The sequence below is a fragment of the Nansenia antarctica genome (genome assembly GCF_963989245.1).
Source record: "Nansenia antarctica genome assembly, chromosome: 1".
Taxonomy (NCBI): domain Eukaryota; kingdom Metazoa; phylum Chordata; class Actinopteri; order Argentiniformes; family Microstomatidae; genus Nansenia; species Nansenia antarctica.
The window spans coordinates 43,504,844-43,517,836 of record NC_137674.1 but is presented as its reverse complement, the minus strand read 5'-3'; the positions used below and the strand labels follow the sequence as shown (position 1 = coordinate 43,517,836).

The 12,993-nt window shown below is 41.0% G+C and overlaps 1 protein-coding gene across 1 annotated transcript; it reads left to right on the top strand.

Annotated features, from left to right (window-relative positions):
- Nucleotides 1–777: 777 nt before the first annotated feature.
- On the top strand, nucleotides 778–3,431 carry marcksl1a (MARCKS-like 1a; the record flags this gene model as incomplete). Its single annotated transcript, XM_080535433.1, has 2 exons — nucleotides 778–861; nucleotides 2,095–3,431. 2 exons carry the CDS (start codon nucleotides 778–780, stop codon nucleotides 2,638–2,640), a joined length of 630 nt encoding a protein of 209 aa, XP_080391559.1. The 3' UTR covers nucleotides 2,641–3,431.
- Nucleotides 3,432–12,993: the final 9,562 nt, after the last annotated feature.

Here is a 12,993-nt window from a genome sequence, read left to right as displayed (position 1 = left end):
TCTGCTCACCCCTCCATATGTTACATAATGAGTTCGCTTTGAAAGCAGGTCAGCTTTCACCACACTGTGTCGAAAGGGTCATTACAATTCCTGGCATGTGTATTTTGTTATATTTCTCTTAATACTCATCATAACTGTTGTCACAAACACAAGACCTAGAAAATAGGACACAAGACCTAGACTATGGCCTTAAATACCTATGCCTATAATGAGTATGTCAGAGGTGTACTGTGATGCAATTGAACTGAATTAGGGGAGAACATGATTCAGCTATGGCTTACTGAGAGAATAAAATGTGTCAGATGCTTGTGTTCCTTTTTTGGTTATGGGTGGCTGAGTTGTTTCTTTTTGCAAGGTTTACAAAATTAGGAAAAATTAAAATTCCCTCCTCTCCAGTCACCATATCCATACCATCAGGAGAAACAAGACTTGAGCTATGTCTCTGACAGGGGGCGGAGGGATTCGAAGCCACAGCTTCTGATTGGGTAGGTCCGTGCTGCCACGCCCAGAGGTGGAGTCTCACCCGGGTTTGAGGCGCGGTTGAAATAGTCACACTTGTAGCCCCGGTATTCTTTAATCTGCGCTCTGCAGCCGTGAGGTTCGTTGTTCAAGCAAGGGAACTTTGCATTGCTTTCCAAACGTAAGGGAAGGGACCAACAAGGACTTTTTTTTTTTATCTGGCAAGATCAACGTACCATTGGGCTGGACTTTTCATTACCAAACTTATCGAGGTTTTTCTTTTAGATTTTATTTTTTGTTTCGAAAACCTAAAGGAAGATGGGAGCTCAGTTGTCCAAGGGTGGGGTAGCTGTGGAGGGGAAAGCCGTGGCCGACCCGGCTGCTGCTAAAACTAACGGACAGGTAAGAACCCATTTGGGCGCATCCATCGACGCTCACACACCCACTTCTACCATGGGCTGCATGGCCAACGTGTTGGAACCACGCTGCTCTGGACGGCTTGGCTGGGAGGGCGAATCTGAACCAGTTTAGACTAATTAAAACGTGAATTTGAATTAAAACGAATTTTGAAGAAAAAATAAATAAATGCAGAGAGAAAGATACCACCCGCATTTCGATTGGACTGTGCGTGTTAGTGTGTACTTGGTCACTAGCTAACCTGGCTAACTAACCGGGTGGCCAGCCAGACTACACACTGATAATGCCGACGGTCGGTCAGTAATGGTCTGTGATCAGAATATACAATATATCGATGGCCGGCGTGTTCATATGGGTGGTGTTGATTTACGCTTAGCGTAAAGTGACCATAGGATATTGACTAGAACATGTGTTTTAGTTGTTGGAAGACCGATACTCGTATATCTACCGGACAAAAGATGCAAAGATGCAGACGGGGGAGGCGTGAGGCGCGTTCTGCTGAGTTGCAAACAAAGCGCGCGGGCGCGTGCACATGGCCCAGCGGTGTCTGCTCTATCTCTCTCTCACACACACACACACACACACACACATTAGTGATTAGTATTTTAAACCCTATGTAGAGTCAGGCCACATGTTCACGTCACACATGCTTTTACACCGTGTGGCATGGTTAGATGCTGCCATGAGCTGTAGAATGGGTGCGGCCAGAATGGCAGTTTATTCGCTAACTCTGGTAGTCAGGTGTTTAATTTGACATGGTTTTTAGTTTTTTTTTCGTACATTGCAGATGTAATAGACCCCACGTTTGAAACAAAAACAAAAAAGTTTAACAGGCGGTGTCGAGCCTGTGGCCATGTGCTGCTCATATCGGTGTAGTCTCGCTGAAAGGTAAAATGTAGAAATGAACGAGCTAGAGAAGAGCGTCAGTCAGATTCGGTCGGGTTTCCTTTGTTCCAAACTCCGTTTGCGGCTCCAATGTTCACGGACCACTACTGCCCCCCTGTGGTTAACACGGGGAATGTAACACAGCTGCGGAATGGAATGAACAGATTCACTCGTCCTAGGGACCAAAAACAACCATGAATGTGTTAATAAAATGTTGTACATTCTCTTTGAAAGTCTTTTGAAAAATATGATGACTTGAAATGTTTATTGCAGAAGCCAGTTTTGAGTATAAACAGGGTGCTTTGTTGAATTTTCTCTTGCTGTTTTCTACAGGAGAACGGACATGTCAAAACCAATGGCGATGTCTCTGCTAAGCCTGATGGAGATGTGGCCGTCACCGATGGAAACGGTGCGGCTGAACCAGCCAAAGAGGGTGAGACTGGTGCCGGAGACGCTATTGAGCCTGCCCCCGCCGCAGAGGGAGAGGCTGCCAAGCCAGAAGGAGAAGCCACAAAGGATGCCAAGAAGAAGAAGAAGTTCTCTTTGAAAAACTCCTTCAAGTTCAAGGGCATCTCACTGAAGAAGAGCAAGAAGACCAGCGAGGAGGGCAAGGAAGAGGTGGCCTCTCCCACGGCAGAGGAGAAGCCAGAGGAGAACGGCCACGTGGCCAAGGAGACCAAAGAGGAGACGCTGGCCGCTGAGCCTGTGGCGGAGGCCTCCGAGGAGGCCGCTCCGGCCCCAGAGGGAGAGGCCAAGGCAGTAGAGTCAACCCCGGCAGAGGAGGCCCCGCCCACAGAGGCAGCCGTGGTAGAGGAGGCTGCCGCCCCCGCCGAGGTCACGACACCCGCAGCCTCCGAGGCCGAGCAGAAGGCAGAGTGACCGCGCCCCGCCGCGGCACCTGAACTGTTTTTCCAAGATTAAAGTATATAAATATATATATGAGAGACTCGTGCCACGTTCTTAAAGTTATAAACAAAACTACAAAAGAAGACAAATGAAGAAGGATATATCACGTTTGCTGATTCAGCCACCAGTTCACTGCCTTTATCATTTCTCTACTGACAAGAATCTCACCGGGCCCTCATTGTTGGCTTATGTCGCCCCCTCATGGTACACACAGGAACAGGCGTGTGGGGAAGGTATTGGATGTAGAACGAATCAGGAATACTGACTGATTTTCCCAATTCATGGAAAAGCATCCTTTTAACAGTGTGGCAGCCCTATAACATTTTTTTTCTCATCTTTTGGGATCTAAAAATCGACAACGGTTATGGAGCAGGGCAGACCATCTCCTAGACTCGAAATGACTGTTATATGGACACATAAACGTTTCAAAAGATCTTATTAATTTTTAGAATTCTTCATTCCTATGTTTACCCCCAAATTTCAAGTATTTTGTGCTGTATAGAAAAACAAAATTCAAGGGGAGTTGGAAAAAGCTATGTCTTTGTTCGTGCATTTTGATTCTTTTCTGGCTAAAACCACATTTGAGCTTTCTGAGTCTTGCAGTGTTCACATTTCAGAGTTTATGATGCAGGGGTTGGGGTCGTGTACAAAATGTGAGCTTTTTATCTGCAATTTGTCTCTGTAAATATGTTTGGCCAATATTTTTGGTTCTCTTTATTTTGCTATCGTTTAAAGATGTTAATGGTTTTATTGTAACTTTTAATAAGGGTAAATAAATGTTTGATCCCCTCTGTCTGTGTTTTGCCTCAATATTTTATCCCAAGCCATATCGATTTGCCATATCGAAGTTGACCAGGGTGGTGTCTTGGTCTGGGGTCGGACCTTCGGGACATTAAGTGTTCAGGTCCCTCAGTTATCATGGGATAGTGCAGGAAAATTGTCTTTTTTTTACTATGACTAGAAGACTACTGAGACACACACAGTTTCAAATGGTAGGACATACTGCCTTTATTGCCTCTTGTCAACCTCTACTAGTAGATACTCTTCACATGAGTCCATCACCAGCTCCCATGGACAGAACTAAACCACCATTAACTAGTGGCTGGTAAAAGATGTCTCAGGTATGTATCAGACTGGTGTCCTAAGCCAACATTAATAAGTGGTTAATAAACCATATTATGTCAGTCTGCTGCTGGGGTGGAAGGCTGGAGATCTACAAACAAGTCCAGGTGACATCACTCCCATAGCCCTCCTGGCATCCTGTACAACAGAGGAGAATGGTAGGAGAACGCAGGCTGACAGGCTGACTTGAGAATGGACGAGTTCTATACGAGTGGTGGACTTTGCTCCTACTTCAAATGTCACAATCATTATGGAAATTGTGTGAATGCTGTTTATAGCAGACCTAGGACAAATGTCAAATACTATGCTAAACTATAATGGAACCAATGGATTAGACCGAAAAGTGCCACAAACCCCAAGGTATATCATTCTACCTCAAACACCGAAGTGTTAGATAGAAATCATACTTAACCAGGTCTGGTGTATAGCAGCTGTGGACCCCAGGGGATCCTAATAAATCAAATCAAAGCAGTAATGGTATTTAGTGTAACTGGGGCACACAGTACAGTGATCATTCTGATCTATCAAACATGTCCAGCTGTGAACTGTGGGCAGTAAAGGGCAAAGGTGTTGCTGGATGACACAGCCTCTGTATAACAGCCTTCCCTCCGACAAACTGCTTCCTTATGCTTACCCCCTCATCTTCAAACCGAGCCCTATGCTCTTCTGGAAATATTAGCTAGGGATAGGCAATAAGGTAGCTCTAACTTGTCTTCTGAGGATGGGTGGAATTCTCACAATATTAATTCCTCCTATCCAATCCTCCCAGATTGCATAACCGGTCCATAAGGGATTGGGAGTTAGTCTGTCAACCCAAACATCAAGCATAAACATTTGACCTGAAATGACTTGTGCAAATCAAAAAACACCACCTCACATCCAAGCAGCCAGCTGTTGAGAGAGATGGGTACGATAGTATATGAACAGAATCAGATAGGCCACGCTCGAGTACCCTACAAACAAATCCATTCATCGGGTTGCTGTTCTTTTTGTTTCAGTTCACCAATAAAAACTATTTGCACATTTGATTTAATGCCCCAATTAGTGATTAGATCAGCTGATTAGATATTTTTCACATACAGTAGTACTTGATTTTATAGCATATCTGTCACGCTCAAGTAATGACATTCCATTAGCAGTATTACAGCAAAAAACTGTCTTGTTGTTTTGTTTATGAAAGGGTAAGTCTACTTTTGAGGTATTTAGAAGTCATGTTCATGCTTACTCCATGCTCAATCACTAACTTCTATCATTTCTAAAAATATAAAAGGATGGAATATTTTGATGTCACACTACACTGTACCACATCATTAACAGTGGAGTGCTAGAAAACAACAGCTTTACAAGAAGCACTGTTCTCAGACAAAATAACTCCCTGTATTCTAGTAAAAAATGACTGGCCTGACACTTGTTTTTGATATAAAGTTGGGATATGTGGCTGGGGAAATGTGTGATCACCCACATATTCAAATTCAGAGTTCTAGATGCACAGACAGTCGATGACATTGGGTAGTTTTACTTTTTCAAAGCTATTCATTGTTTGTTTACTAATGCATTGTTTACAATGAAGTAAAACAACCTTACATGTTGGGTTATGATACGGTAAAACAGTTGTATTCGCTTATTATTAGTCTCAAAGGGATAAGATTGAAATGACCATTGAACAGCAGAACACATTTAAGCCTTTAAATGTAAAAAGGATAGCATATACTGCCACCTGCAGTGCAGCTGTACCCCTAGTAGGGATGTAGTCTCTGTACAGTGTAACACTGCCACCTGCAGTGCAGCTGTACCCCTAGTAGGGGTGTAGTCTCTGTACAGTGTAACACTTTGGCGCCACCCAGAGGGATGAGAGGGTAGTCTTGTGTGTCTTTTGTACTACTTCAAAGTTCAATTAAACTTTACAATACAACAACAAAATTCGCTTCAGCCTACAAGAAAAGTAAAGACAATTTATATAATATATAATAATATAATATAATATAATAATAATACAATAATATTATCCAGATATTAAAACTATAATGCGATACAAAAAAAAGAAAAACACAGTAGCCTACATCTATGTTTCATAACACTGAGTAGCTTAAGTGATGGCATGGCTTTTTTGTGACCGAATTGTATGGGTTTTATGTTTGAATAATTACATGTAAGTATATGACATATGCCTAATAATGTTTTCATCCACCGCATAGCGATTGATTTACATGAAAACACCATGAAATTGTCCTTTCACTTGTAGTTGCTAAGCTAATAACAAACTTCTATCTCATAGGACAATTTACTAAGAAAATAAGATACGTTTCGTTTTCGTTTCATATGAAACATAGGAGGTTGCTGCTGAGAGCGTCATGACTCATGCATCTCTTCAGATCGCAGTGCGCTGTAATCTACGTGGAAGAGAATGACGCGCCTGAGTTTCGTTTCCCCAGAATATGTAAATACTGCCACCAACAATACCTCTGGCTGCCATCATAGGCTATATATTTCGGTCTCAAACACATCTCCTAACCAGAGAATACAAACAATGGGACTTTGTGAGTATTCAAACCCCTATTTTCAGCCTATCTTGTAAATTACGACGATTATGATTTAACTTTGATCGCACCTCATTTAATTGAACGTTATTTGTGTTTTTATGTGATCTTTCAGTAACTTTTGTCGCAGTTGCTGCAGGAGCAGGTGAGACTTGTTTTTGTTTCTTCCTTATACATATTAGCTTACTGCCTATCTGAAATCCTACATTTCTCACTCTCATTACTTCATACACAATGTTGAAGTTAATCGACCTCTGATTTTGTGGAAATTAACTCAATACAATGTCATCATCTTCAATTCAGTCAGATTTCAAGCCTCACATTAAAGGATACGATAGATTTCTGTTGAAAAATGACCATGGAAATATTCGAAAGACCAACAATAGTTCTTCCTACAATTAACCCCTGATTGCAATGTAGGGCTATATACAAAATATAGATACATTTTTCATTTTGAGAGATTCTATATCCCATGATGTTAATCCTTACTAGCCTAGGCCTACTGTAGATCCTAAATAAAGTGTTGAATTATTTATTTATGTGTTACTCCTAAGGTAGTGCATTGGTCTTGGCCCCAGTTGCTCTGGGCGCCATAGGTTTCGGTGCTGCTGGCATTGCAGCTAACTCCATAGCAGCAGGCATGATGTCATCAGCCGCGCTGGCCAATGGAGGCGCGGTGGCCGCTGGGACCACAGTGGCAGTGTTGCAGTCTGCAGGTATGTAGTCACATACATGCATGTAATATCTGTATAGATACAAATAATATCAAAACGTGTTTAAAGATTTTTAATATAGAGGTCACATATTGTAGGCCTACGGATCCATTTGAATGTGAATCAGAGAATAATCTCATGACCCCCAACTGAACCCTGGTTGGTAAGAGATGTCGTGGTCTCTTTCTAGGTGTTCTAGGATTGTCAGGAGCCGCGACTGCAGCGGTGGCCAGTGTCGGAGGGACAGCGGGAGCGATTGTGGTTGCACTCGTCTGAACATCCAACTCACTGCATAATGAAGGAAGGCTTTGAGTGAAAAATGCAGACGGGTCAATCTTCAGAACAGAAAGAATGCCACAAATTGGAGAGATTTGGAGAGACGTTGTCATGTCATTAAAAACTAATTTGGAGAGACTTTGTCATGTCATTAAAAACATGTTTTCACATAAATAAGATCTGTCCGTTTAGTTTTTGTGGGGTATATTAAGTCATCCTGTTGCCATTTTGATTGGTTTCTTTTTGAGAAAAAAAACAACAGCAAAACCAAACATCAATGGTATTAAGAAATAGGATCTAGTAAGATATAACATCACAAACATCACATTGTCTTTGTTTTATCATGAGATTGTAGCTTTCTTCGTATTTACCTGCTGACTGGAGAAGGGCGACAACACCTCCCGTCGCTACCCCACCTCCCGTCGCTACCCCACCTCCACTAGCCACGGCCGCCACAGACATCATGCTTGCTGCGTATGATCCAGCAGTAATCCCAGCAGCAGTGAACCCTGCCGCTCCCAAGGCAACGGGTGCCAACGCCACTGCCGCCACTGTGAAGGCCCAGACAAACAGGCAAGCAACCACAAACACCCCTGTTATAGCAGGTTGACTATCAGGTGAATGAGTAATGCCTGAACAACCAAACAAAGTATTAATACTGCACCTCTGTAAAACAGTTTGAAGCTGGTAATTTATCATTTGAATTCATGCTGACTAAATCAATTATTTTACCTCCTCCCACTACTGCTGCAATAGCACCACTACCTAAATAGTAAAGAAGATATTGCTTGTATGATAACATATGGCAAGATGCGAGTTGTCAGGCAACTCAATTTGTTATTCACCCAGTCCATCAGAGAAACCTAGTTTGTTAATTTCTAACTAGCTATTCACCATTTTAGATTCAAAAGGTTAAAAAGACGTACAAAAAAAATGTCTAGCCTGTAAGTCCTTCCTTCATACAGTATAGTCCTACAATACAGTATCATTACATTACATTAGCCTCATTACAAAGCCTCACAACTCCCTTTATAGATAATGCTTTTACTTCCTGGAAAAGATGATTATGCATTTTGACACAAAACCCTTCCTTGTGGATATTTCCTTGTCATGCTGACAGCAACTCCAGCAGTAGTCAATCCAGCTGCTGCCATTGTCCCAACTGTAAAGGCCCAGCAGAAACAATTGAGCAAGCAACCAAAAACATACCCAGCTCTCTGTTATACTAATGGCATCACTATCATGTGATTGACTTAGGCCTAAATGAGAGTAGTAATACATCAGTAATACATCTGTGAATAGTGTACATCTGTGAACATAATTTTAAAGGCAAAAGAAAGGGCTTAACCAATAATGCTCAGAGCTCAGAGATTGCATTTTTTCTACTGGCAATTACTGTTGGTACAGCAGCTCCTCCCACTGTTGCTCCTACTGCTGGAAATAAAGCCCTTCTGCCTAAATAGAGAAGGAAATATTGCTCTTTTATGATAACCTACTATTTGACAAAGCTAGTGTATGTGTTGGCCAGCAAGTCAACTTGTAATTCACCCAGTCCATCACGGTAACCTACCGTGGTTTGTTGATTGTATACTAGCTACTCAACATTTTGGATAGGAAAGGTTAATAGGACATTTTACTGAAAAAACATTCTCTAGCCCGTCAGTCCACCCTTCATATAGTCCCAAAAATATTGCATCTAAGAGCCTCATTGCTATCCAAATAGAAAGCCTACATTAGCCTACATGATGATGCATTTTGACACGAAAAATGCATCATGGATATTTTCCAATATTTCTGTCAAGATGGATACACAATGTTGTTGTGACTGAATTCAACACATTATGTTCTGTTATTAAAACAATGTTTATTGATGTATTTCCAATTCCAAACGTGTGGACGACTATTTTTCCTAAAAATGTTCAGAAAGGTAATAGTTTCAGAGGAGTTCTGTTTCACTCACTGTTCTGTTCCTGGGGCGGGGCTTGAGGGTCCTGAGGCTCATGATTGACCTGAGGGTCCTGAGCCATCTTGAAGTAATTCGTGAGATTACCCAGTACCGGCAGAAATGTGGTTGGTTGGGGCAAATGTAATACTGTTCTCACCTTCAGATGTGACATAATTGCAGTCTGGAAAAATTGGGAGAGAAATTGCAGCATATTATGTCTGGCTCTCTGTTGAAACACTCATGTTGACCTCTGTTACGGGCAGGTTTTAGCAGACAACAGCAGTGTTTTCAAAACTGCGCTCAACATGCCCAATCATATTCTATTGCTAGTACTGCACCTAAACAGTCTCATATACATAATGGATATGGATACATAATTTGTATTTAATGGTTGTGAAGAAGTAAAACTATTTAAATTGCATATAGGCCTATGCAATTTAAATAGTTTTACTTCTTCACAACCATTAAATACAAATTATGTATCCACAGTGACTGAATGTGCTTACCAAGAACAGTGTGTATAAGAGTGATACCCATTAATAAGAAGCAGCAATACAGTCGCCTACCGTTCAGTGACGATGTTATTTGAAGTAAACAAGCAGAGTTCACGTTGACGTTCAGATCAAACTTCTCACGTAGGCTTCTGATTCGCAATGGGAATTGGACGAGTTCAAAAGAAGCTAAACTTAAATGGTTATCTATAAACCAACCAGCGTCACACGCCTTTAGTTTCACTTTCCAGCTTCATGAACGAGAGCTCCGCCTATTTCTGGAAGTGATGGGATCGGGTACTTAAGGAGCGTAAACTGGGCTTAATGGCGCTTTTCCATTGACCAGACCGGTTCAGCTCAGCACGGCTCTTCTCGGCACGCTTTTGAAAAGTTCCATATAGGCAGGGGTGCACATAACTTTTTGGGGCCAGTGCTCAGAGGAGCACCTAGGGATGCTGCTTGGTGCTCCCCGAGCTCGCGAGTCACGACCCGTCCCACAGGATGGATAAAAAAGGGATACATGGATAACTTATATTAGCAAAACGACATTTATTCATAAATAAAGATGAACGAACAAATGATTGTGTGCAAAACAAAAGAAACAAACGCAAAATCAAATGACTGCTCTTTAAGCATGAAAGTCTGTCAGACTCCTTTAAACACAATGAAATCAACTGACATCTCTTTAAGCACTAACTGAATGTCTGTTCTTTAAACACAATGAAATCAACTGACATCTCTTTAAGCACTGCTCTGTTCTGTAAACACTGAAATCAACTTTTCAACAACAAGTTACAGCCTAAGCATTTATTTATGCTACAAGCTTAATCATCATCATCACTGCTCTCTTGACTGCTGTAAGTTATCACTGTCCTCAATTTCAACCATGGTAGAGGATGTTGTAGGCTATCACTTTAAATAGCTCATTATTTTGATTGTGCAACAAAGTCTTATATTTTTTTCTAATAGAATTCCCAACCATATTCCCTGGGTCAGGGGTCTAGGTGTGATAATGAAAAATAAACGTCTGAACGTTTGAAAGCTTCAGAGAAAAGAAACGTGAAGTTCCTTGGTGTTGTTTTTCCTTTTAGCGAACACCGAAGTGTTAGATAGAAATCATACTTAACCAGGTCTGGTGTATAGCAGCTGTGGACCCCAGGAGATCCTAATAAATCAAATCAAAGCAGTAATGGTATTTAGTGTAACTGGGGCACACAGTACAGTGATCATTCTGATCTATCAAACATGTCCAGCTGTGAACTGTGGGCAGTAAATGGCAAAGGTGTTGCTGGATGACACAGCCTCTGTATAACAGCCTTCCCTCCGACAAACTGCTTCCTTATGCTTACCCCCTCATCTTCAAACCGAGCCCTATGCTCTTCTGGAAATATTAGCTAGGGATAGGCAATAAGGTAGCTCTAACTTGTCTTCTGAGGATGGGTGGAATTCTCACAATATTAATTCCTCCTATCCAATCCTCCCAGATTGCATAACCGGTCCATAAGGGATTGGGAGTTAGTCTGTCAACCCAAACATCAAGCATAAACATTTGACCTGAAATGACTTGTGCAAATCAAAAAACACCACCTCACATCCAAGCAGCCAGCTGTTGAGAGAGATGGGTACGATAGTATATGAACAGAATCAGATAGGCCACGCTCGAGTACCCTACAAACAAATCCATTCATCGGGTTGCTGTTCTTTTTGTTTCAGTTCACCAATAAAAACTATTTGCACATTTGATTTAATGCCCCAATTAGTGATTAGATCAGCTGATTAGATATTTTTCACATACAGTAGTACTTGATTTTATAGCATATCTGTCACGCTCAAGTAATGACATTCCATTAGCAGTATTACAGCAAAAAACTGTCTTGTTGTTTTGTTTATGAAAGGGTAAGTCTACTTTTGAGGTATTTAGAAGTCATGTTCATGCTTACTCCATGCTCAATCACTAACTTCTATCATTTCTAAAAATATAAAAGGATGGAATATTTTGATGTCACACTACACTGTACCACATCATTAACAGTGGAGTGCTAGAAAACAACAGCTTTACAAGAAGCACTGTTCTCAGACAAAATAACTCCCTGTATTCTAGTAAAAAATTACTGGCCTGACACTTGTTTTTGATATAAAGTTGGGATATGTGGCTGGGGAAATGTGTGATCACCCACATATTCAAATTCAGAGTTCTAGATGCACAGACAGTCGATGACATTGGGTAGTTTTACTTTTTCAAAGCTATTCATTGTTTGTTTACTAATGCATTGTTTACAATGAAGTAAAACAACCTTACATGTTGGGTTATGATACGGTAAAACAGTTGTATTCGCTTATTATTAGTCTCAAAGGGATAAGATTGAAATGACCATTGAACAGCAGAACACATTTAAGCCTTTAAATGTAAAAAGGATAGCATATACTGCCACCTGCAGTGCAGCTGTACCCCTAGTAGGGATGTAGTCTCTGTACAGTGTAACACTGCCACCTGCAGTGCAGCTGTACCCCTAGTAGGGGTGTAGTCTCTGTACAGTGTAACACTTTGGCGCCACCCAGAGGGATGAGAGGGTAGTCTTGTGTGTCTTTTGTACTACTTCAAAGTTCAATTAAACTTTACAATACAACAACAAAATTCGCTTCAGCCTACAAGAAAAGTAAAGACAATTTATATAATATATAATAATATAATATAATATAATAATAATACAATAATATTATCCAGATATTAAAACTATAATGCGATACAAAAAAAAGAAAAACACAGTAGCCTACATCTATGTTTCATAACACTGAGTAGCTTAAGTGATGGCATGGCTTTTTTGTGACCGAATTGTATGGGTTTTATGTTTGAATAATTACATGTAAGTATATGACATATGCCTAATAATGTTTTCATCCACCGCATAGCGATTGATTTACATGAAAACACCATGAAATTGTCCTTTCACTTGTAGTTGCTAAGCTAATAACAAACTTCTATCTCATAGGACAATTTACTAAGAAAATAAGATACGTTTCGTTTTCGTTTCATATGAAACATAGGAGGTTGCTGCTGAGAGCGTCATGACTCATGCATCTCTTCAGATCGCAGTGCGCTGTAATCTACGTGGAAGAGAATGACGCGCCTGAGTTTCGTTTCCCCAGAATATGTAAATACTGCCACCAACAATACCTCTGGCTGCCATCATAGGCTATATATTTCGGTCTCAAACACATCTCCTAACCAGAGAATACAAACA